Genomic DNA, 26,492 nt, shown 5'->3' on the forward strand with positions numbered 1-26,492 from the left:
TTCAGTTTAGTGGAAGAGCTCATGGGAGTGGAGGCATGTTTTTTGGAGTCTAGGCCAAACTTCTTGACAATGTTTCTGGCATACTTCTCTTGAGATACAAATATACCCTCCTTCTGTTGTTTGACTTGAAGACCCAAAAAGAATGTGAGCTCCCCCACCATGCTCATCTCAAACTCCTTCTTCATCTCCTCAGAAAATTCAGTAGCACGATCTTCAATAGTTGCTCCAAACACTATGTCATCAACATAGACTTGTGCCACAAGGAGATAATCTTCATCATTTTTGACAAACAGAGTTCGATCGGCGTACCCTCTCTTGAAACCTCTATCTAGAAGATAATGTGTAAGACGATCGTACCAGGCTCTAGGCGCTTGTTTTAAACCATAAAGTGCTTTCTTCAATCTTAATACATGATCTGGAAAATGAGGATCCTCAAATCCTTTTGGTTGCTCAACAAAAACCTCTTCATTTAGATATCCATTCAGAAAAGCACACTTAACATCCATTTGATATAGTTTGAAATTCAAAGTGCACGCAATGGACATGAGGATTCGAATGGATTCGAGTCTTGCCACCGGAGCAAATGATTCATCAAAATCCACCCCTTCTACTTGTGTGTATCCTTGAGCCACTAACCGAGACTTGTTTCGAATTATCTCTCCATCTTCATCAGTTTTGTTTTTAAAAATCCACTTTGTGCCTATAACATGAACGTTCTCAGGCCGTGGAGCAAGTTCCCACACATCATTCCTCACAAACTGATTCAGCTCTTCATGCATTGACTCAACCCAATTCTCATCTTGAAGAGCCTCTTCAACCCTTTTTGGTTCAAACTGTGCAAGATAACATTGATATGTTACATGATTGGCTAGCAGAATATTTCCTTTCCTGAGGCGAAGACCGTCATCAAGTGATCCTATGATATTACTTTCCGGATGATTCTTGATAATTCTTGAAGATGGCCTTTTTGAAGTGGAAACTTCATCACTACGAGAGATAGGAGGATGAACTTCTGGAGGAGTAAGAGGACTTGAAGTTCTAGACATCGTTCTCGTTTCCCTTCTTGGGTTGATGGGAGTCGATTCTACTTCTGGTATAGGTTCTTCACCTTCTATATCCAAAGCTTCTACCTCAACATCAGGCTCTTCGGTGCTCGGTCCTTCTACATCATCAATCATTTCCACCTTAGGTAAGGCATCATCAATCTTGACATTTATGGATTCCATCACAGTCTTTGTTCTCTTGTTAAACACTCTATACGCTCGACTTGTAGTAGAGTAACCAAGAAAAATACCCTCATCACTTCTTGCATCAAACTTCCCAAGATTCTCTCGATCATTTAAGATATAACATTTACTTCCAAATACTCGGAAATACTTCACTTTAGGCTTCTTCCCATTCCATATCTCATATGCAGTCTTCTTTGTACCAACTCGAAAGAAAATCCTATTGCCAATGTGACACGAGGTGTTAACAGCTTCTCCCCAAAATTTTTGAGGTATTTGCTTGTTAAGCAACATGACTCTTGCCATCTCCTGAATCACACGATTTTTTCTCTCTACCACTCCATTTTGTTGTGGAGTTTTGGGAGCTGAAAACTCTCTTTTAATACCATTCTTCTCACAGAAGGACTCGAATCTTGCATTCTCAAATTCTCTCCCATGATCACTTCTAACTTTGGCTATTGGAATCCCCTTTTCATTTTGTAGTTTCTTGCACAGAATCTCCAGCCTCTCACAAGCTTCTGATTTTTCTCTAAGGAATTCAACCCAAGTGTATCTTGAGTAGTCGTCCACAATGACCATAATGTATCTTTTTCCCCCTAGGCTTTCAGTTCTGGTGGGCCCCATCAGATCAACATGAAGTAACTCCAAACAACGAGAGGTGGCTATCACATTTACCTTGTGATGACTTGCCTTAGTTTGCTTCCCCATTTGACATGCACCACAAATGGTCTTCTTTACTTTTCCAAACTTAGGAAGTCCCTCGACTGCTTCAAGTTTGGAGACTTTTGCTACTTGTTTGAAGTTGGCATGCCTAAATCTGTGATGCCACAGCTCCAACATATCCACCCGAGCACTTCTACACGATATTGGTGCCGTGGGAACTATTCCATAACAATTATCCGTAGTCCGATTTCCTTCCAAAACCTGAATCCCCTCTTCATTGATGATCAAACATCCTTTCTTGGAGAATTGTACCAGGAAATCGTCATCACAAATTTGAGTGATGCTCAGCAAATTCGCCTTCAACCCTTTTATGAACAACACATCTTTCAACAGAGGCAAACCGGGTATCTCAATGGTTCCTTTGCCTAGGACTTGAGCATGGCTTCCATCCCCAAAGGTCACATAGTCACCTACCTTTTCTTTGAGTGACTTAAACAGTGACTTATCCCCTGTCATATGGCGAGAACACCCACTGTCAAGATACCACAAACATGCATTAAACACCTTTAATGAGGTATGCACAAATAGGTTCACATGTGACAGACAATCTTGACCTTCAAACACAAACTCATCATCAGGTTTCATGCTACTTTTAGATTGATTTTTCATTTTCAGATTCTCAATCATCTCTCACAACATTCTATTCTTTCTTTTATATTTCTTAATCAATGATTTTGATTCAGATATGCTACTGTGTAAGACAAGATTCTGATTCTCAAGATATTCCAGCATGTGAACAAAAACTCTAACATGTTTCTTAGTTTTTAATAACTCTACAAGATCATCAGTAAGACACCTTTCAGACATATGCATAGAGACATTTTCACAAACACTTGAGCTACAATTCAGCATGGTATAAACGAAAACAAGAACCACAACTCAGGGGTCTAGGATCACACTTAGGTAATAAAACCAACAGCAGTGTACCCACTCTGATACCAATTGAAAGTTCAAAAACGTGTACCAATACACTTTTGAACGTTTAGACCCCCAAAAATTAACTTAACCAACACAAGCAATATGTTAAACAACAAGTGTGCGGAAACTTAACATATGCTATAATGTGAAATAGGTTAAAAACTATCTAAGCCATAACATAATAAAATCACAGCAGATAATATAAAGGCAAAGATAGAAAGGAAGGAAGATGCAAACACAAAGACAACACGCGATGTGTTATCGAAGAGGAAACCTAAGACCTCGGCGAAAAACCTCTCCGCCACCCTCCAAGCGGTAATCAATCCACTAGAAAATACAGTTGGGATACAAGGACAGCAATAGACCCTCCAAGCCTAATCTACCCAGTGCACCTAAGCCCTCCAAGCTTCTTGCTCCAACGAGGTTGCGCCGAACCTTTTTCTTTTCTAGCTTCCCGGATTCCGCTACTAGACCATAGCATCAACCAATGAAGATTGGCTCCTTCCTAACTGCTTCCCAGAACTCCAAACAACTGTCTCACAGAGATGATAATGGTGAGAACCAGGTTTGGTATAATGCCTCTCAAGGTTTTGTCAATGGAGAGGAAGAGAGTGAGGGAATTTGAAGAGACTCTAAGGTATAGATTGTGGGTGAAACAATCTGGTTTTTCTTTAGGGTTTCTCTCTCAAAATTCTCTCTGGAAGCTCTCTTTCAATCGTGGGTTAAAGGGGTATTTATACTGGAGTGGAGAGGAATGTGAAACGTCAGGTTTTGGCAAAACAGGGGTGGCTCGCGCCTTGACCTCGCGGCTTGACCAAGTCGCGAGATCCAGTCGCGAGTTAACCGTATGGCCAGTTGTCCTGTTTTGTCCTGTAGTGCTCCAGCTAGCATGACTGTTCATCTTCCAGCATGCTTGGCACGTGTGCAGCTTCTGGCGGCTTGCAGCCGCGAGTCCACCCACGAGTCCCAGCCGCGACACTCTGTTTTCTTGCACACTCTTGAGCAAACTTCACTCTATCTCACTCACTACCCTTACAACAATCCCACCTAAATACAGGGTTACTAAATGCTGAATTACAAGCAAATTTGGCACGGAATAAAGCTAATTAGATGGTTGAATAAATTCAACCTTACAATCAAATGTTATGATGTGAATGAAGCCGAATGAAAAGCTTCAAAAGTATGTAATCAAGTTTTGGTGGGAGGTCATATATGCATACTTCTATTATTGAGATTGATCACTCTTCCTAGTGCTAATTGTGTATAACTTGGTTGAATTGATTATTAAAGCTTCACATTAGACTAAGGATTATCTCATCTTTGGTACCCACACACATCACATGTCTATGTTCAATAAATGCCTTATTCATTTGTGTGATTATACTTTTTTAAATGTGTTATACATACTCAATTATATGTTGATCAAATACAAAAAGATTTTCTAGTGTTTTAATTGTTTTTGAAAAGTATTTTTGTTTTAAAAAAATTTCAAAAACTGTGTAACTCTGTTCTGGTGACTCTACCTCACGAGTCAAGCTAGTCGCAAGCCCCCAGTTGCGAGCTTACACAAAAGCTCTTGGCGACTCAAGGCCCCAGTCGCGAAAAAGACTTAGAAAAAATTTCGAAAATCTGGTTTTTTAGGATTTTTGCAACACAGTTTGGCAACTAGTTTGCGAGTGGAAGCTCCAGTCGTGAGGTTTACTCAAATTGACTCGCAACTCCCTTCGCGACTTACTTGCGGGTGGACCTTCCAGTCGCGAAAAATACTTAGACAAATTTTTCAAAATTTGTCACACGGGTTTTTGGCGGCTTGACTTGGCGGCTTGTTCGCGACTCAATCCAGTTGTAAAATCGCGTGTTTTGCACAATGAGAGTTATTTTCAGGGCAGCTTTCAAAAACTTTTCATTTTTTCCTCACCTTTTGTGACTATTCATTGTCTTGTCCCTCACAAACCCATCATGCTCTCTAAAAAATCCTCCATTTTCTTCATCATATCTTCACCAATCTTCAAGAAAAGGTATGAGTTTTGTCATTTTCTCTATGTATTTTCTGTTTCTAGCCCTTGATTTCTTGGATTTTGAGTTTTTGTTGAGTTTTGAAAAATATGATGTTCAAATATGGTTTGTGGATATTTTGCTGAGTTTGTTGAATGAGTTTTATTGGTTTTTATAGTATGATGCTCATAATACATGGTTTTCATGTTTGATTCTTAGTTTTGGGTAGTATATCCTGTTTGTGTTCTATTGTCATATCATGCTCATAGTAAAATGTCTCAAAGACATTTACTTGTGTTTCTGAGGACTTCATGGTTTACAATGTGCTTAGCCTTGCCTGCACATGCATCACATATGCACACCACATGCACCAGTGTTGCACATGCTTAAATAAATGCCATGTTTTCGCATTTCAATCAGGCTAGCTACACATTACTACATAGTTGGTTCATTTAAACATGCTTGAGTGATATTTCTTCCTAACTATCATTGAGTGCTTATTTCATGGACTAACTTGGATCTAATCAAGTTTGTGTTTGTGTGTTGGTGTTTTGCACTTGGTTCTCTACTGTGTGTCTGTTATTTTGCAGATGTCTCGTCGTTCCTCTCGTGAAAAAGAACCCGTGATTGATGTTCCATCATCCCTTGTTTCAAAACAGACTCGACGTTCGTCTCATGACTCAAACAGTGAGAGATTCAGGACTCCCCTCGATTCTCAGACTTTCTCCACCATTTTCAAAGAAGCTCCTACTGTGGTGGAATGGATTGTGAAATTTAATACCCTGGGAACAACTTTTATTCCTAGGATTTTTGAAGAAAAAGATTGGGTTGATCTGTTTGGGAAATTCGAGGACCCGATTGATGAATTAGTTAAGAAGTTCTACTCAAATGTTAGATTCACTAGGGTTGAATTGAAGTGTTAGGTATGAGGAAAGGAATTCATCATCACTCCAGACTACATTGCAAAGGTCCTTCGAATTAATCAACCAGGAAATGCAGACCTCACTCCATATGATGATAGACTTCCTCAAGTGTAAGATATTCTTCAAATTCTTAGGCCTGATGATGAGATTTCAACCAAAGGCTCATCCATTGGAACTGCAAAGTTTGCACTTGAACTGAAAACTCTCACATTGATCATGTTCTCCAACCTTTATCCACCGTCTAACACCAGCTTCATCAATCTTGGAAGAGCACAGTTCTTATGTGATCTCATCATCGGAGTTCTGATTGATATTTGAGCTCACATTTTTCAGACAATAGGGAAAACAGCAGCACGAACGGCAACATGAACATGTCTTCCTTTTTGTACTCTTTTAATGAAGATCATGGTTCTTGAAGATGTCCACCCACCAAAAGAAGGAAAAATACTAGTTCGTCTTCGCCCAATATCCATAGTGTCTCTTCAAGCAAGCAAAAGTCACTCTTCCAAAGCACCTAAGAGTGAATTTTTCCCTTATGCCACTCCATCCGGTCATGGCTCAGCCACTCACACTACATCTGGGCATACCGAGACTACATCTCCTCTCACTCCTGAGCTACAGACGACTAGCACTTAACATGTACAATCTAGCTCTCAAGCTGACAGGTTGAGTACTTTGATTGAAAGTTTGCATTAGCGTATTTCCGGATTTGAAACTGTTCTCTACTCCACCTACAATTAAGTTCAAATATGTCTCATGACCATTGCGACACAGTTAGATGCTATTCAACGTAAACTAGAGGAGAGCCTTTAGCTATTCATGCCAAAAAGGGGGAGAGCAAACTCAGTGTATAGATTGGACGATAGCATATAGTATGGGGGAGAACAACACAAGAAGGGAAATTTGCATATTGATAAGGGGGAGTTATGTGAGCTTAAGAGGAGGAAGCTGAAACACACACACACACTTTTGGATAGTCTAACCATTGATTGGCTAGTCTAGTTTACAGCTTATCATTTGTTTATAGTGTTTATATCTCTTGGATGGTTACAATGCTTTTGTTTAAAACTTTTGGTACTTTGGTTTAATTATTTCAGTTTCTAGTTAGTACTTTCTACATGTACCCATGCTTTGTAGCTTAGTACTTTTAGTTAATATTATGCATTTTCTTTAGTACATCACTCTTGTGCCCTTGTTGGATTTTATATCCTTGATGCAATAACTTTGTGTTTTTGTATCGATTGAGTGTGGAACATGCAAATGATACTTTGTATTGAGCTTATTAGCTTGCATGTCCAGATGTTCATTCCTTATGCGAATGATCATTGTGATCACTATTTATAGTGATTGTTCTTGTTTGGTCAAGCTATGCTTTATTGCTTTAATCTTTACAACTTGATCGCATTGTGCTTGCTCCATATGCATTTCAAGATTTCTGCTTACAATGATCGTCTTGTGTTGTTGTTTTCAGGAAATGCTTGTTTGTATGGTTCAAGAGTTTCACAAGTTCTAGAGTTAGGTGTGAGTGAGTTTTGGCAACTATTCTCAACTTATATGTTAAGTCTAGAGTCTGTTTTAGGGTTTTGTCACGGAATAGCCAAAGGGGGAGATTGTAAGGTTGAATTTATTCAATCATGTGTTGGTTTTATTCCATGCCCACTTTGCTTGTAATTTAGCAATTAGATACCCTGTATTTAGGTGGAAATTATGTAAGGGTAGTGTGTGAGAGAGTGTGAAGAAAGCTTAAGATATGTGCACTCAAAAAGAGCCTCGCGATTGGATCTCGCGACTGGCAAGTTGCTAAAGGTAGCACACATGTGAAGTATGCAGTGGAGCTAAAGGGTCACGACAGCTAGAGCACTACAGGACAAAACTTCCAGTCTGGCTAAACAGTTAGTTCGTGACTCAAACTCGTGACTTGTTCTAGTCGCAAGGTTGAGTCGCCAGAATGCCCTGTTTGATTGAAACCTGACTTTTCGCATTCCTTATACACACAACTATAAATACCCTTATACCCACGATATGTAAAGAGCTTCCAGAAAGAATTTTGAGAGAGAAACCCTAGAGAAAAACAAGATTGACTCATCTACAATTTTCATCTTTTGATTCTCCAAATTCCTTTACTTTCACCCACTCCATTGACATATCCTTGAGAGGTACATTTAGCCAAATTCTTATCTCACCATACTTATATTAGTGAGAAGGTATTTTGGTGCTTGGGAAGCAGTTCAGAAGAGACTAATTCATTTTGGTCGATGCAATGGGTGATTACGGGATCCGGTAAGCTAGAGAAGACAAGATTCGACGTAACTCTATTGGAGCAAGAAGCTTGGAGGGCTTAGGTGCACTGGATAGATTAGGCTTGGAGGGTCTTCTGCCATTCATGTATCCCAACTTCATTCTTTAGTGGATTATTGACCGCTTGGAGGGCGGCGGAGAGGTTTTTCGCCAAGTACTTCTTTTTCTTCTTCAATAATATATCGTCGTGTTATCTTTGTGCTTGCATCATTCATCCTTTCTCTTTACCTTTTAATTACTGTTGTGATTATGATTAATTATAGTTTAGAGTGTGTTACCAATTTGGTTATAGCTTATATTTCATTTCCTGCACATATTTTGTTTGATTATAAGCTTACGTTGGTAATTTTAGAGTTGAACTTTCAGATTTGTCATAAAAGGATATCTTTGGTTCCAAGGAATAACAAGGAAGAGAAGAGGAAAAAAAATGGAGAGGAAAAATAACGGAGAACAAAATTTCTCTAAATGTCTGCATTTAGAGAAATTTTTTGTTAGTTTATCAAAACAAAAATCAAATATATATTTTTTTCATATCAAGAATTATTTGAATGGTATTGGAATATAATAATATTTTTATAATTGTCTCTCACATGAATAATTAATGAGTTTTATCATGAAATTAATTATTGGAATATACTATTATGTTAAATGAGAGAGTACGATTATTTATACACCTAGAGCATAATATATTTAATAATTTTCTATTGTCCTCTCTCTCTCTCTCTCTCTCTCCTCCAACAGGAAGTTGATGCACCATTATGAGAGTAGTAGCTCGGGAAAACTTTTTTATTTTATTATGTGGTTTGAGATTTAAAACTCCATACCACCAACTTTAGGGTGACGAATCTTAAGTTGAAGATTCAACTGATAATTCAAATTCCCCTAGGCTAAAAACTTACGAAAATGGAGTCTTTACTTTTATAAGGAAAGTGAAAAAAAAAAAAAAAAAAAAACCCTTAAAATGAACATCTTTATTGATATGAAATGTGTAAAAAATTCATTTTGTTTTGACCTATACTCGAGGTCCATAGTTTCAATGACAAAAGTACCAATCACTACTAAATTGATCAGCACCATGTGTTAAGCATATCTGTTCAAACCTCAAGACTTAAGGTCCGTTTGGTTTAGGGAGTGGAAAAGTGGGAGGATAGAAAATGGAGAGATGATAGAAAAGTGGAAGGATAGAAAAGATTTAGTTTTCTCTCATATGTGTTTGGTTGAGAGTATAGAAAAATGGAGGGATGAAAAACTCTTTTATTTGGTTGAGAAAAAAAGTGAGAGGATAGAAAATAAAGTAGGTATAAATTTACCATTATATCCAATTTAGGTAAAACAAAAATAATACTTTATATTTTTATTAAAAAAATGTGTATGAATGATTTCTTCATTAAAAAAATAAAATAAAAAGAGAATAAGAAGTTGAAGAACAAAAAACTTTTTTTTCAAAAAAAAAAAATGAAAAAAGAAAGGGTGTAGTACAAACAAACAAAAAAAAAAAAAAAAAAAAAGAAAAAAAAAAAAAAGAGAGAGAGAGGAAGAAATCAAAGGAGTTGAGGACCTGACTCACCAGCATGCAAGTTCCCATAATAAAATAAAAAAGGGGAAACCCCTACGTATAAGTATCAACTTGGAGAGGGGTAAATGTGTAATTCAAGTGCTAAACCCCCCTTTTCTCTCTTTTCTTCCCAAATTTCCTCCCAAATTGGGAGGATAAAAATTTGTGGGCCCGGGTGGATTTTTTTTTCCAATGTTTTTCATCCTTTGTGTTTTCTTTCCTAAACCAAACAAAGAAAAACATCATTTTCTTTCCTATTTTTCTCTCTTTCTTTTCCATCCTTCTTATTTTCACTCCAACCAAACGGAGCCTTAAGCCCATTAGTAGCTTCCTGACCAATAAGGCATACACCTCTCTAAAACTGGAATATGCTAGTGTGAAGGTCCACTTAGAAACAAGAACCCTAAAATCACACAATTTTCATTTGCTAGCAAGAATGTTCACTCTAAACTGGAATATTCGAGTTATTATAAGTTCTAAATTTTATCACTTAATTTCTTTTTGAGCCAAATGGCTTTCTCGAGATTGCTTTAAGGCCAAAGCGAGACAACTTGAAAGTACAATTTTATCATGAAATAAACACTAGTATTCATATAATTTTTTGTAAAATTTCTTTTTAATTATTTGCAATATTGAAAACATGCATGTACAAACTAAAGACCAAGCAAGACATTATTACTTTTTTTTTTTTTTTCCTCTTATAATTTCCTTCTCAAATATTTTGGTTAGACTTCGGAAGAGTCATGGCCTCATGGGGGATTAAGGCTGATAATCTAAGGATTACCTTAAACCAACATACAAAAATGAGAGCATGTTACCTGTCATTGCTAATATGCAATCTCTACAATGGGTCAATAATAAAATGCCACCTACTAAATATGATGTGTCGAACCCACCAAAAAAATGGGATTCCTCCTTTCTTATACCCAAAATACCCAAATATCTTTCTTCGTTATCACCAGCCACCACCTTCACCAATCAAGAAGTTGTTGCTACCACCATTAGACTCCACCTTCACCGCTCGGACCATTGAAATGCTCCAATTTCTCTGCTTCTTCTCTCTTGAACTCTATTCTCTTTCAACTCTCTCTTGTTAATGGTTCGATTAATTGGATCCAGGTTCAATCGTATTGACTCAGCTAGCAATGAGTTTGAGCATGTTGGCCAAGGAGATCTTGGTCCAATCGATCATGGACTGTAAGACCATGGCTGGCCTTGTTCCTTGATCTTGTCGGTTAATTCGTTCCTTTATCTTGTCGTTGGACATTGATTGTACATTCTTAATACTTATTTATTTTTCTTTCAATATGAGTCCTATTTTATATCTCCACAATATTGTTTCTTGCAAGTGACCCTTCATGGAGATTTTAATGGGTTTACATGGAACAAAGTACCCGACCTTCACTAGAACATGCATGTCTTTGTGTGTGTTGGTCCGGCAATGATGTTGGTTAAGACGTGCCAGGGCAGACAAAATGGCCTTATGCCCTTTTGACCCAAATTATATAGCCTTATGCCCTCATTCCCAAACTAATTAGAAAAATACCCCTCTTTTGTAACTCGATTTTCCCAAAATCGATTTAAAAAAAAAAAAAAAATTTATGAAGTTCTATAGTGATGTTTTTAAGGACCTATAGTGACGTTTTAAGAATCTATAGTGACGTTTTGTAACTCGATCTCCATAAAATCGAGTTATAGGCAATAAATAAAATTGCCTATAACTCGATTTCATGGAGATCGAGTTACAAAACGTCACTATAGATCCTTAAAACGTCAATATAGGTCCTTCAAACGTCACTATAGGGCTTAACTCGATTTTGAGAAAGTCAAGTTTCAAAAAATGGGCATTTTCCTAATTAGTTTGGGAAGGGAGGCATAAGGCTATATAATTTAGGTGAAAAGGGCATAAGGCAATTTTGTCATGCCAGGGCCTTAAGTAGATGTGTCGGGAATCGATACTAGTTAGCGGTGAAATTCATGGTTAGACTTTATATGTGCCTCACAAGACATTTTTGATTCTTAAACTTTAGCCTATAACATCCGTTTTATAATGATTGTTTTTTACTATCAGGATAAGAAATCAATTAATTTCTTTTTGATATTGCCAAAACACCGAAACATGCCTCATTATATCAACTTTAAAATGTGAAATGGAAGTAATACATTTTTATTTTTATTTTTTTAAAATTAGCTAGTATCAAGGCAAGACTGCTCATAGAAATTAACATTTCAATAAAGATCGATAGTAAACCTTTCTACATAAAGTTACATTGAAGATGAGAGAACATTTTGACCAATCATACATGCAGACCATTAGGTACGAACAATAAGAACGTACACATGGAAATTGTATTGACTTATTCATCGATAGAAAATCAATATTGTCAATCAATTTCGATTTATTTGGTAATAAAAATACAAGTACCTTTGTTTAGATAGGAGTTTCATCTGCAGCTTTGAGAATTATCTCGAAGGCATTTTCCACACATGACTTGACTTTTTGGGGATCTGGGAAGTCTTTCTCTATTATGGCGCTAACCCTCACGTTTCCCATGTAACTTACTATTGTTATAAGAAGGTTCTGCAAATCAATATTTAAAAATGAAAAGAAAAGTGGTTACAGTTGACCATAAAATACGATAAATCTAATTGAAAGCAAGGTGTCTTTGAATTATGAAAAAAAAAATATTAATCACGTAAGGAATAGCTGAGTGGTAGGCAAACATCAAAAATTCCTTAGATATAAATTATATATTTTTTTTGGTTAGGTCCACTTTTGTAGGTTGGCAAATCATGAACAATTGTAACAGTTAGAATTTAGTTTCTCTATTAAGTTAATTAGCATCAGATTAATTATTTGATCAAGACAAATCAAGGTTCAAATAGCGAACGACTCAAGAATGCAAAAAGAGAATTGTTGTTATAGTACTGGTTGTTGATTGAAGCTCAATAGGTTGAGAGTCACTTGACTTAACCGGTTGAATTGCACATCTCGACCGATCAAGAATCATGCAAACAATGGTGAAGCCAAGATTGCACTAGTTTAGGGGGGCAAGATTTAAAGACAATTTTGATAATCATGTAAAGTTGTATATGTACTTTAATTTCTTTTGAAACATATGTAGAATTTGGCCTTTTTCTTCTCTATTCTATAAATGGTTTAAATTTGGGTTCATAGCAAAAAGTCAGTTTAAACCATTTGTCATCTCAGCATACCATTGACATATCTTTTTATTTGCTAATATTAGTTTGTCACTTAGCTTTGTGATGAATTTGTTGTGAAAATATTGAGACTGCGGCTTTATTGTTGTGTATAAAGTATAAGAGCCACAAACAATTGCAATTCCATAAACAATAAAAAATGGGATAAAATTTCAAAATGCCGTGAATAAGCATGTTGAAATTCAGGTACAAGATTAAAGTTTTTTCAAACAAAAGTGACATTAGTTTTTGTTTAAAAAGTGTTGAATCTCTCAATTGCTTTTTTCAGTGTCAGAGTGTATTAAGTAGAGGTTGCCTTTTGTTTTATCATGGGACAAAGCATTTAAGAGGTATACTACAACTAGAATTACTATAAGGGTGTTTTCAAAAAGTGTTTTAAAAGATTTGATACAACCTAGTATCAACCCAAACCTTAGGGGAAGTATTTGTATTAACTCTAAAATTTTAAAATTATACACACACATGACAATTTTCAAGTGAATTTTCTCATATTCTTATTGGCAAAAATACTATTTTGTTCATTACATTTTTGTGTCACTATTAGGTTCTAAAAGTTTACAACAATTGGCAAACCATGAATACAAACTTGTCTAGATATAGATTTCCAAGTCTATAGGTATGATTAGACAATGCTCAATGTGCTGCAAGTCAAAATACAAGAATAAGGAAGCTACAGAAAGAAAATTTCAGAAACTATCTTGCTCGACCGATCGAGAGAACAAGTTCAACTGATCGAGACACAGATCTATAGAATTTAATTTTGGCCCAACAACTGGTTAAGCCCATTAAGTGATTAGGGTTTCAAATCTAAATCTCCTTGTATTTAAAGGAAATCCTAAGGCACGTTTTAAAGGGGTTTTTAAGAGAGAGAAGAGTGCATCTTGTGCCTCCTATTGTAGATCTAGGGTTTCTATATCCAAGTTCTCTAACATCTTCTACTAGTAATATTCTTTGAAGAAACTCAAGATCTGGTGTTGTAAAAGTTACTGTCATCACTAGTCATCAAAGGTGCTAGAGATTTAAACCTTCAAAGGTGGTCTTGAAGTCACAAATAAGAGAGTTTGTGTTGATGATCTAAAGCTTTGAGTGAGATCTCAAAGTCACAAACATGGGTGTTTGTGTTCAACAAATTAAGATAGAGGAGTCTGTAGATTCAGAGTTGTGTGTGGTCACATGAGCAAGTACTACAAGTGGTAGCTTTAAATTTAGGGAAAAATCTATTGTCAATCTTCCATTCTATTTAGTGAATTTGTTGCCTTGAAAATTGTTTTGGTTAAAGCCTCTCTAGGTTTTTTTTACCTTGAAACAAACGCTTTTATTGGTTTTCCTAGGTCGTTATATCGCTTGTCTTCTTTACTTTTTCGCATTAAGTGATATGATTGTTTGTGTTTAACATAGATCTACATAATAAACCTAAGTAATAACTTGGTTAATTAATTAGGTAAAACAATCTGAGTGTACAAGGGTCTAAATAAACCAACATTCACAATGAATTTAGTCCCTAAATTTTGATAATAGTCAAATTGATCCATATTATTTTCAACTTGTAGTCAATTTTTGTTAGTGAGTTGAATTTAATTGCAAGTTTAAAGTAATAGTGACCAAATTGACAGATATCAAAATATAGAGACCAAATTGATAATGACCCTTGTTGAGGGCCATTTGTGGAAGCCCAGCAGACAGAAAAGCCCAATAATGAGGGTCACAAAGAATTGACAAGATAAATAGCAAAAAACCCATTAGGCCCAAGCGACAGGGATAATGGATCACAGGCCCAACAAATAAATAAATGGGTCTTGAAGAGGCAAGCGGGCTCAAGGAAGCCAGGAAAGAAAGAAGTAGCATCCCATGGGCAGAGTATGAGGAAGAAAAGTGAGAAAGGGCTGCCGCAAGCCCGAGGCAATAATAAACTAAAAGAGTAAGGAGTTTATGGCAGGCCCATGAACTCCAAAGATAAGAATAAGGTTATTGGGACGGGGAAGCCCAATGAAGTGAGTAAGAAGCCCATGGGAGTGTGAAATTAGCAAACGGGCCGAGGAAGCCCGAAGAAAGCAATCGGACCACGAATGTCCAAAGGAAAAGCCCAAAGGGACATAGGAGGCCATGAGTAAAAGCAAAACAGTGCCCACAATAGGCCACTGAGAAAAGGGATAAACGGTTGGCCCAAAAGGAGGTCCAGCAGGATTAAGTTATTACGGCAGGAATAACAGTTCAACGTGGCAGGCAGTAAAGAAAATCAAAAGTGGGCCAAGGAAATGTGAAGCCCATTATCATACGAGGCCCAGCTCCTGAATGGAGCGAAAAACCAAAGGAAAGCCCACATGAAAGGCCAGGAAAATGCAAACGGAGAGTCTCCAGGTCACGGCAGACGCATAAGCAGCAGGCAGACTCTTGGACAAATTTGAAAGGGAAGCACGCGCAAGGCCCAGGCACCACCAGCCTGTACCCAGCCAATATAGGACATGGTGGGGCCATGGGCCAGAGGTAAGAGGTAATGGAGGTGTGGTTTGGTGGTGGGGAGGGGGGAAAAGATCTATTTACGGCTCCTGCCCAAGCCTCTTTTGGGAGGTACGTCCTGCTGGGATGATAGACCACCCAAAAGAGGCAAGTTTGAGGGGGAACCGTTGGTGCATGCTCTGAGAGTACAGAGAGAAAGCATTTGTATCATGGTAGGAAAGAAGTGCTACAGCAGGGCAGAACTGAAACCTGCCTTTGTCTGGCAGGGGTGAGTGGCACACACCTCTGGTGGTCGGCAAGTACGCCCAGACCAGACAGAGGCGGTTAAAGGGCAAAACGGTAAAACCATGGTCGCAGTAGGCACTATAAAAAGGCTCTTGCCGTGCCCTGTAAAAAGGATCGAAAAACAGAGTATATTTTCTTGAATAAAAAGGAGAAACACAAAGCAAGAAGAAAGGAAAAAGATAAGAAAAACGAGGGTTATTTCAAAGAGGGCATGCACCCATAGATCGTTTTCTCCCTCTCCCCCTTCAAATCTTACCTTCTTCCAAAACGCAAACAAGGACTTTTTCTTTTGGGCAACAACCATTCAGGTCCGACTCCCTCAAAGCCATTAATCCCCACGGCAGGATCCTTTTCCTGAGGGGGTTATTTGCATTAAGAAGAGGCGTTCTCCCCTTTTTGGCTTTGCTACGGCAGACTAAGCTTACTACTTAATTTATGCCCATTTAAATTAACCAGTATTATTTTCTTCGTTCTTCTTTGCGATCGATATCATTATGACTATAATCATGCTTTATTAGTAGGAAATACATAGTTGTTTATTTAAATAAGTCAAAGTACTCTATTTAAGTTATTATTATATCTGTCTGCCGTAACTCATCTACAACAGTTCTACTTGCTGTAAACTTACTCCTGGCAGACAAGGCATAAGTTTGTGCACAAACCGGCCCAAGTTGAGTTACAATTGGACTGGCCCCAGCTCCCTTACTCAGAAACACTAGGGCCCATCACCGCAGGAGGCAGCCCAGCCCATTACCGTAGGAGGCAGCCCAACATACCATATCACACAGAAAAGGCCCCTACATTAAATTGGCGACTCCACTGGGGAGTTGGGAAGCAGACAGGGGAAAAGGAAAAGAAAACAGAGCCCCTCGCAAACAATGCCACCCAAGTCCAGAACGACACGGAATATGAGTGTTGTACCCTCGCAAGCAGAATCCAGGCCGACGACGCCTCACCAAGAGCAACTTAACCAAACGGAAGGTGCCAACAGAACGGGGGCTGATCCTCAGCCTCAGACAAGAGTCCCCGTGGACAATGTCAACACCTTTGTTGAAGTATTGCAATCATTGCAGCACTCGCAGCAACAGATGATGGAAGAGATCTGTTAACTGAACGCAGACAAAACAGAAGAAAAAGGCAGCCAGCATGACCCAAATCATGCGGCAGACAGAGAAGAGACACTGGCAGGAGGTGTCCCTCGGAACACAGGACAACGTTTCATCACCATGGCTGAGGTAGCGGCTCTCTTGGAGCAAGAGAGAGCCAAAACACCAAAAGAGAGATTTTACGCAAGGAGACCTCCCTATCCTCTAAAAGTGCTCAGCAAGCCGTACCCCGAGAGGTATGAACCAAGGGCCTTTACCCAGTACGATGGTAGGAAGGGAAGTGCAGTAGAGCATGTGAGCAAATTCATTGACACCCTTGGCCCTTACGCAGCAGACGAAGACTTATGTCTGTGGGAGTTTTCAAAGTCACTATGTGACCGGGCATACACCTGGTACATTGGTTTAAAGCCAGGGTCCATCCCAACCTAGGATGACATGGTGGACGTATTTTGCACTAAATACTTTCACGGGGAAGAAACGGTGACGCTTGCAACTTTGCAAGCGACGAAGCAAAGGAATGGAGAGGATCTAATGGAGTACATCAAACGATTCAGGGACATAGGACTTGATTGCTATGATCACTGTGAGGAGAGGGCGTTGGTAGAAATGTGCATGACCAATATGATTCGGGAGTTTAGACCTGTCCTGGAGAATCTGGAGATTTCCCAGTTCACACAGCTATTACAGAAAGCTAGAAAGATAGCTCAGTCCGTGAAACCCAGTTGAGATAAGAGGAACGCACCGCAGGCTATGGCGGTGTCCGTTGGAAACCAGAGGAGGAGAACAAAGGGGAAGGAGTATGATACACCCCCGCCCCTACCATGCACTCCTAAGGAGTTGGAAGTGCTACTTGACAAATGGATAGCGGACGGGATCTTTAAACCCAACCAGGTTTCTAGAGAGCCTACGGAGGAAGAAAGGAGAGATCCTCGCTTCTGCCACTTGCACAACTATGTACAACACCCCATCGCAGAATGCTAGGCACTCTACAGGCTAGTGCATCGTAGGATCAAAGAAGGCACATTGGAGCTGATCCAGCAGGAAGTCCAAAGAAACCCACTCCCAAACCACAAGGGAAAGGGTGTAGCAGCAGTAGTGATATGTGTAGACCCGGGAGAAGACGAGGAAGAAAACTTGGCCCTGCCTGCAGTGGCGATTACCACTCTTCAGCAGAGTGCCAAGTTCAAAAATCTATTTGACCAGTTGGGACTTACAGCAAAAGAAAGAAAAATAGCCACAGAGGCTTTGGTAAGCATCGCCTCCGAAGCAGGGGTGGAATGCCTGTCAGCAGAAATGCTAGAAGACAGGGCCCTCTTGCAGGAATCAACAGAAATCACATTTAGCAGTGAAGATATGGAAGTGGGGCACCCAGATCATAGGAGGCCTCTCTATTTAGCAGCATCTATCAATCAAATCCCCATTAAGAGGGCCCTAATGGATACAGGTGCTTCCGTAAATCTCATTCCATTGAGCACCCTGCAAGCCGCAGGAATTTCAGAGAAAAAGATCCAAGGATGCCCGATGGAAGTAACGGGATTCAGTGGGAGAGGTGAGTACACCGCAGGCCACATTCAGTTATGGTTGAAAGTAGGCCCTAAGCCTCTCTAGCTCGCTTACACGTGGTCAGAACAGAAGTATCTTACCATGTGCTTTTGGGAAGGCCTTGATTACACAAACACCGACTAGTCCCGTCCACCTACCACCAATGTGTGAAGGGAAGATTGAATGGCAGGATGATACGCATAGCGGCGAACCCTTCGCCATTCGAGCAAGCAGAAGCCCACTTGGTGGAAACCATGTTTTATGATCAATGGGCTCCATCTGGAGAAAATGTGGTTGCAAAGCCACCAGGCACCTTTGTGCCTAGGTGGGAAGATGTTCAAGATGACCCATAACCTGATTTAAGAGAGCTACTGGTGCGAAAGAAGAAAAGGAAAGAAGTGCCTACCGTAGAGCCAGACGAAGTACCTCAGTGCATCAGGGTCCGAGGCCTTGATGGCAAGATTGTCTATAAACTATGAAGGTGCGTGGGGCCCACGGGTGAGATGCAAGTTGGTCCCACCCAAAAAGGGCAACACAAGAGTTTGGCGTGTTGCGTTGCTGAAGGAAGTTTGGAAAAAGAAGAAGAAAAGGATGAGGCAGTTACGGCAGAAAGGGACATCCAAGTTATGGCAGAAGAAGAATTGGAAGAGGTTGACTTGGGGTCTGACTCGCAAGAACCAAGGCCCATCTCAATTAGTGCAAGCCTGACAGAAAAGGAGAAATCAAAGCTCATACTGTTGCTAAAAGAATTCAAAGACGTTTTTGCTTGGGATTATAATGAAATGCCAGGGCTCGATCCCGGGCTTGTTGCGCATACATTGAATGTAGACCCAGAGGCTAAATCGATGGCTCAGCCTGCCAGGATTTTTCACACAGAAATAGAAGGGCAAATAGTTAAAGAAGTACAGAAGTTGCTAGCCGCAGGATTCATCAAGCCTATCCAGCATCCCCGCTGGCTATCCAACATAGTACCGGTAAAGAAGAAGAACGGGCAGATAAGATGCTGTGTAGATTTCAGGAATCTCAACAAAGCTTGTCCAAAAGATGAATTTCCACTGCCAAACATGGATTTACTGATAGATTCTGCGGCAGGAAACGTCATGTTCTCATTCATGGACGGTTTCAGTGGGTACAATCAGATCAAGATGGCACCAAAGGATGTAGAGAAAACTGCATTCAGAACACCCATGGGCAATTTCTATTATACTGTGATGCCCTTTGGGCTGAAAAATGCGGGCGCAACTTATCAACGAGCAATGACGGCCATATTTCACGACATGATGCACCAGGAGCTAGAAGACTATGTGGATGACATAGTGGTTAAGTCAAGGAAAAGGGAAGAACACTTTCGGGTGCTAAAAAGAGTATTTGAAAGATGCAGAGCTTTTAAGTTAAGAATGAATCCTCTCAAGTGCGCATTCGAAGTATCCTCTGGGAAATTTTTGGGTTTCTTGGTTCACAGCAGAGGCATAGACGTGGATTCGGCCAAAGCCACGGCCATAGCAACTATGAGACCTCCAGCCACAGTAAAAGAACTGAAGAGTTTCTTAGGGAAAGTCTTATATATCCGGAGATTCATCCCTAGGTTGGCATCAATTACCTCTGCTTTCACCAAGTTGCTTAAGAAGGGGCAAAGTTTTGAATGGGGGGAAGTGCAGCAGACGGCCTTCAAGAGGCTATAGCAGATAATGATGAACCTCCCCACGGTGCAGGCCCCTATTCACAAAAAACCACTGCTACTTTATCTGGCCACCAACTCGTATGCCATTGGCGCACTAATCGCTCAGGAAGACAGAGGTGGTACTGAGCAGCCAATATACTATATCAGCCGCGCCTTAAAAGATGCAGAAACTCGTTACCCAAGGGCAGAGAGAGCGTGCCTAGCCATTGTGTACGCTTCGCAGAGGTTGCGTCACTATTTCTTGGCATATGAAGTATGGCTGATGACTAAGTCACATGCCATTAAAGCTCTGTTACAACAGCCGATTCTCTCCGGCAGGATATCCCAGTGGTTGCTACAATTATCACAATACGACTTGAGAATGGGGACACCTAGGGTAGTGAAAAGTCAGGCTATAGCGGATTTATTGGCGTAGTTTCCAGGAGAGGAAGAATTCCCGCTGGATGATGAAGTTCCAAGGGAAGTAGCTATGGCAGAGGAGGTCAGGGAACAGTGAGTAATGAAATTTGATGGGTCTTCTACTACCCACTCCGGAGGGGTGGGTGTAGTTCTGTATCATGAAGAAGATAAGGCAGTGGCACTGTCGTTTAAGTTGGAATTCCCCTGTTCAAACAACACGGCGGAATACGAGGCCTATCTAACTGGGCTTGCCACAGCTCTCGAAATGGGAGTCAAACATTTGAAGGTACTGGGAGATTCCAACTTGGTCGTCTGCCATGCCAATGGAAGTTTTTCCTTGAAGGAGCCCAGCCTAGCTCCGTATAGAGCAATGGCCCAGAAGATGGAAGAGAAATTCTCAACCTTTGAGATAGAACATGCCCCGAGAAACGAAAATCGGTTTGCGGACACTTTGGCCGCATTGGGTTCGCAAATAATCTTTGAAGGGGGTAGCACTAATATAGAAGTCAGCAAGAGGGAAGAATCCATCATTGAGGTGTTGAAGGAAAAGTTATGGGAGGAACAGGGCGAAGGGGATTGGCGAATCCCCATAAAAGAAACTTTGGTGAAGGGAGATGACGTGGTAGAATTGAAGATGTTAAAAGACTATGCCCTGGTGAAAGAAGAATTGTACCGCAAGATGCCAGGTGGGATTTTATCTAGATGCGTGGGCCAGGAGGAAGCCCAGAGAAAATTGAAGGAAATACACGACAAGACTTGTGGGTTTTGCGGGGAAGTCAGTCTTTACCGCAAACTCCAGAGAGCAGGCTTCTATTGGCCAAGCATGGGTAAGGACGCAAATCAAGTCCAAACCCAGTGTGGGACTTGCCAGCTTGCGGCAGACAGGGAGGAGAGTTATGCTGTGTTCACCAGCGAGGATTGGAGAAGCCCTTTCATGAAGTACCTAGCAGAAGGCGTCCTGCCACAAAGGCACAGTGAAAGGTACAAGCTTAAGAGGTTGGCAACACGTTACTTCTTGCATAACATGGTCCTTTTCAAAAAAGGATATGACGGAGACCCTTTGAGGTGTTTGGGTCCTGAAGAGGCTAAAGAAATGATAAAAGAGGTACATTATGGGGAATGTGGTGAACATCAGGGGAAGAAAAAGTTTTACAGGTGCCTGCTGCAGATGGGCTACTACTGGCCAACCATGAAGAAAGATGTGGCAGAATTTGTAAAGAAATGTCACAGTTGTCAGGTACAAGCCAACTTAATTCATACCCATCCACAAGGCTTGCATAGCATGGTCACCCCATGGCCCTTCCATACTTGGGGGCTAGATTTGGTAGGGCCAGTCAATCCGCCATCACGTGGGTACATATGGATATTGGTAGCTACAGAATATTTTACCAAGTGGGCGGAGGCAGTACCACTCCGCAAGGCTACAGGAGGAGTAGTGGCAAACTTCATCAAAGAAAATATAATTGTGAGGTTTGAGGTGCCCCACAAAATCATCAACGACAATGGCACACCGTTTGTCAACAGTGATGTGAGGAGAATGCTAGAGTTCTACCAAGTCAAGCACCACATGTCATCACCCTATTACCCTCAAGGGAACGGGCAGGCAGAGGCAACAAACAAAGTTCTCATAAAGATCATCAGTAAGATGAGCCAAGAATATGCGGGAGGATGGGCAATGCACCTGCCAGATGCTCTCTGGGCATACAGAAAATCACCAAAGTCAGCCACAGGCTTTTCACCATTTTCCTTAATCTACGGAACTGAAGTAGTGAGTCCGGCAGAAATAGTGATACCGTCCCTAAGGGTTATGCAGATGCGAGAAAAAGAAAAAGAGGGAAAAGTCTTCGCGGCAGAAAGGTTTGAAGACCTGGAAGAACTTGATGAAAAGAGGGAAGAAGCCCAGGAACGCAGCCGGAGATATAGGCAGAAGATGACTGAAGCTTACGGCAGGATAACCAAGGAAAGAGTGTTTGCGGAAGGACAATTAGTGTTAAAAGTGGCAGACTACGTCAGGCGAGGTCTAGTAGGACCATCCAAGTTTGCGCCTAAATGGGAGGGGCCCCTTGTGATAAGAGAAGTGCATCAAAGTGGGTATTATCGCCTAACTCAAATGGACGGCAAGAACTTGATGGACCCCATCAATGGAAAATGGCTGAAGCGTTATTTAGCTTAGAGAAGAAAGTTATGTGGTTGACCCCATTTCCTTAGTTGTTTGTCTATGTTTCCTTTACTAAACTTTTTCTTTTATTCCTCCAAGTGATTATGTCACAAAAGAAATTGTAACTTGCTTTCATGAGTATGAAATGAAAAAGTATGAAGTATTAGCATCATATCATAACAATAGTAAAGAAAAAGTAGCAAAGTGTAGCATTGTTACAAACCCAAACTGTGGCAAATACAAGCCAAGTAACTACGGTAGGAAACATAAAAGTGTTCTGTATAACATGACAAAAACAGAGAAACAAAGAAAAGGAAAGGAAACGGTGCTCTCATCAATGAAGTCCAGTAATGAGACTCTAATCTCCAAAGCGACTGGGTCCACTAACGCCGGAAAGAAGACGCTCACAGCGACCCTCCAAATTAGCCACCTCCTTCTTCAAAAACTCAATGTGAGCGTCTATGGCCTCCACAGCTGGCTGGACTCTCCTCATGAAAAGAGCCCAGGCAATCTCACCTAGATGCTCAAGAATAAACTCCACAACGAATCCCACACTGATGAGCTCCTATATCGCAGCCCTCCACTGCAGGATCTTCCCGGCAGAAACAAAGTCGATGAAGTTATGCTCGATGTCATTCAGCACACATCCCAGCATCTGCAAGAAATGCTCCCTAGAAGAGCGACCAAGGCGGAACTCCCGCATAAAATTCCCATGACGACTGTAGAGCATCACCAAGTGTGAGACGCAGTCCTCAGGGACTCGAAAGCCATAAAAGTCCACGTGGGGAGGATCGGAAGCCTAGAAATCTACCAGACCAGGGTCGTTAACCTCGGACTCGTCAAAACGGACAAAGAAAGATGCAGCATCATCCGGGACGGCAGCAGAACTACTACCCGCCTCAAACTGAGAAGGGATAGTAGGAAGTGGACCTACAACAAAAAAGGAGGGGAATACAAGGCAAAATGAAAAAAAAAAAAAAAAAATGGCACGGGAAGAAAAGACTTGTGAAAGAAAAAAGGGATGAAATAGGAAGAGAAAGAAAGAATGCCAAAATTACCAAGAATGGGGGCTACGGGTGTAGCGGAAACGGGTACTGCAGGCACAGAAGAAACAGGGGTAGTAGGTACGGCTGAAACAGGTACTGAAGGTGCGGCAGGAATAGGCGCTACAGGTGCGGCAGGAGCAATCATTCCCATGCCTGCTGCAATTTCTAGCCCCTCAAAAGTTTTTGTAAGTGGAGAGATAAGTATGCAAATGAAACGCAAATGCAGAAAGAAGAAAAAAGGGAAAGGAAGATACATACCCATGAAGTCAGGCTCAGGCGAAGCACTACCCTCTTCATCAGAGTTAGAAATTCTCTTTTTCAACACGGGTGCGTCATCAGGATCCTCAAAAATGTCATCAGATCCCTCTGAAGATAAGTCCGGATCAGGACCACGGGTAGCGGAGCCGAGTATAGAGGAAGGAGTAACAAAAAGCGAAGCACTACCCTTTGCAGCCTGGGAAATAGCTGTAAAAGGATCACTAGTCGAAATCACTAGCGGCAGAACGGGAGAAGTAGTTTTGGCTTGAACAGCGGCAGGAGGAATGGTTCCCTCTGAAGGAGTGGGTCTCTCAGCAGGCAAGGGTGTAGTCTCACCAACCCCTTCAACATGAGTACCCTCTCTAGGTACTGGCTTAGCAGAAGGGGTGGGGGTTTTTACAGGAGTCTTGTGTGCAGCAGGAGGGGCAGGCGTCACTAATATCGCCTCGGCCCCATCAAAAAAGCCTTCCATAGGCACACCCATGGAGGCGAAAATCTCCTCGGTGGTGGGGCGATATATGGATAGAGGCTCAGGCTCCTCCTAAAAAGAAAGTTTTGTGTTAAAAAAAAAAAAAAAAAAAAAAGCAAAAGACCCGTGGTAGATGCGTGTGAAAAAGAAAGAAGAGAGAAGTGGAGAAAAGGGACTCATCTCAGGCTCAGGATCATCAAGTAAAATGGGGCGTGTGACTGATGAATCTTTCTTATGCTTAGACTAAAAGGAAAGAGGCAGAAGAAATTGGCGAGTTAGCCGCAAGATGATTGAGAAATTTTGTCAAAAAAAAAAAAAAAGGAAAAGGGGAGAAATAACTTACCCTCCGTTAAGTGGCATAAGCGGGGTGAGGAGTAGTTTTCCTTTTACTACCACGAGTCCTGCTAGCCAGCAGAGCACCTACAGGAGCCAGTGGTGTGGCAGGCTTGGTTTTGCCAGCAGACTTGGGTTTGGTAGGCACTTTCTTGCTCGGTACAAAAAGATTGATTACCTTAACTTTTTTCTCCCAACCAGGGGGGTAGTCGCCAGCATGCCAGGCGAGGGTTAACTGAGGCAACCATGCCTAACCCTTCAGGAGGAATAAGGGAGAAGTCACGACGGGGACTGTAATGGCGTTGAAACGTTTCTTACAAAAGTCAAAGGCAGTCTGTCGTAGGAAAGGACGGACTGAAGTAGGAGCTCCCATGAGGGAAGAAATGTCCTCAGGGATGTCTTGATCCAGTCTAAACTGCCTCCTCACCCGGTTGGCATGATAGTGAACAAATCTAATGCCTTCATCGGCTAGATAGGGCAGCCATCCGGCATTGGTAGCGGCAAGATAGGTAATCCCAGTTTCATCAAAGCAGACCAATGGGGTCGTAGTCCCAACGGTGTCAACAAATGAACCCATAATAGAATCCGCACAAGTATAATCATTGCCCAAATTTCTATAGGCTCTCCAAGAGAAGCCCACACTCCCATCAAAAGACTTGACCACAGAATAGCCAATCGGCTTCAAACCAAACCAACGAAAAGCAAGCGGGAAATCAGATTCAAACCTGCCACAAAAATCGGTAATCACTCTTGGACAACTCTGGTACTTCTCTCTGGCGAACCGAGCGGGTCTACATTTCGTCAAGTATTAAGCACAATGGTCAAACAACCACTGCTGAAGTATAGTGCAATGAACGGAAGAAGTGACAATGTGGCAGGACCCAACCTAGCTCTCATCATTACGGAGGATATCTAGTTGAACATACAAGTGCCCTAGGAACATAGGAGCCAGCGGCGGGCTCATCCCCGCAGATATTTTGATTGCCAAACGAAAGTACAAAGGTTTTATGGCATAGTGGGGGTGGGACCCAAAAAACAAACTTGCAAAGCCAAAACGCGATAAAAGTCGCACGGCAGGCGGCAGCAGAAAACTTAGAAGAAGAACAAACCCAGTAAGACAACTTAGCGTTGCCGGCCATCCTTTTCCTCAGTTCAACCTCAATGGCCTCTTCCTCAAGAGAAAGCTCTAAGGCGGCAAGATCGGTATCGCCGAGAATGGGCAAAAGCAACTGGTTAGCCACATCTTCGAGAGTCACGGTGAGTTCGCCGCACAAGAAGAAGAAGGTGTGGGTGGTGGTGCACCATTGCCGGACCAAATGACAGAGGTTATAGAGGTCCCAGAAGTTCGACAAGCAATGGGACGAGACTACGACCTTCAAAACGCCGGCTCGCTGTAACAAACCCATGAAACTCGTGTCGAAAAGCTCGCTGTCAACCCATTCCTTCCAACCCGAGGATGTGCCGGACCCAAACTCAAAATAAAGGGGTACAGGAAGCGAAACCCCTTGGCAAATGGACAGATCAGGGATTGAAGATGCCAAAGGAGCCCAAGAAACGTCGGGGTCTCGCCGGACAAGAGTAATCAATACACGACCCGGCGACGGCGGTACATAGTCACCGGGGATTTTTGGGAAGTGAGGGTTAACTTCATACCAAGGGTCGAGTAAAGGAGCGCATTCGCTGTCGGGGTCGCGCTCCATTTCCTCCTCAGCGGACCGCTCTGAATCGGAACGTTCCACCTCCTCGGGAACGGCAGGAGAATCGGAAGCAACCGCCTTTCCTTTGCAGCGGGAAGAGCTTTGACTTTTCACCGGCGACATGGTGAGGAGGCTTAGTCGAAGAAGATGGGTATGGGTGTTTGAGAGGAAGAAGGAGAGTAAGAGACGGAGAGTGTGTGT

The 26,492-nt window shown here is 41.3% G+C and overlaps 1 protein-coding gene across 1 annotated transcript; it reads right to left on the bottom strand.

Moving 5' to 3' along the window:
* Positions 1-23,053: 23,053 nt before the first annotated feature.
* Positions 23,054-24,276, bottom strand: LOC126696302 (uncharacterized). Its single transcript, XM_050393065.1, has 3 exons — positions 23,547-24,276; positions 23,300-23,418; positions 23,054-23,143 (listed from the first exon to the last, which is right to left on the bottom strand). The coding sequence occupies exons 1-3, from the start codon at positions 24,274-24,276 to the stop codon at positions 23,054-23,056; spliced, it is 939 nt and encodes a 312-aa protein (XP_050249022.1).
* Between the last annotated feature and the right edge of the window lie 2,216 nt (positions 24,277-26,492).

Source organism: Quercus robur, chromosome 8 (assembly GCF_932294415.1).
Source record: "Quercus robur chromosome 8, dhQueRobu3.1, whole genome shotgun sequence".
Taxonomy (NCBI): Eukaryota; Viridiplantae; Streptophyta; class Magnoliopsida; order Fagales; family Fagaceae; genus Quercus; species Quercus robur.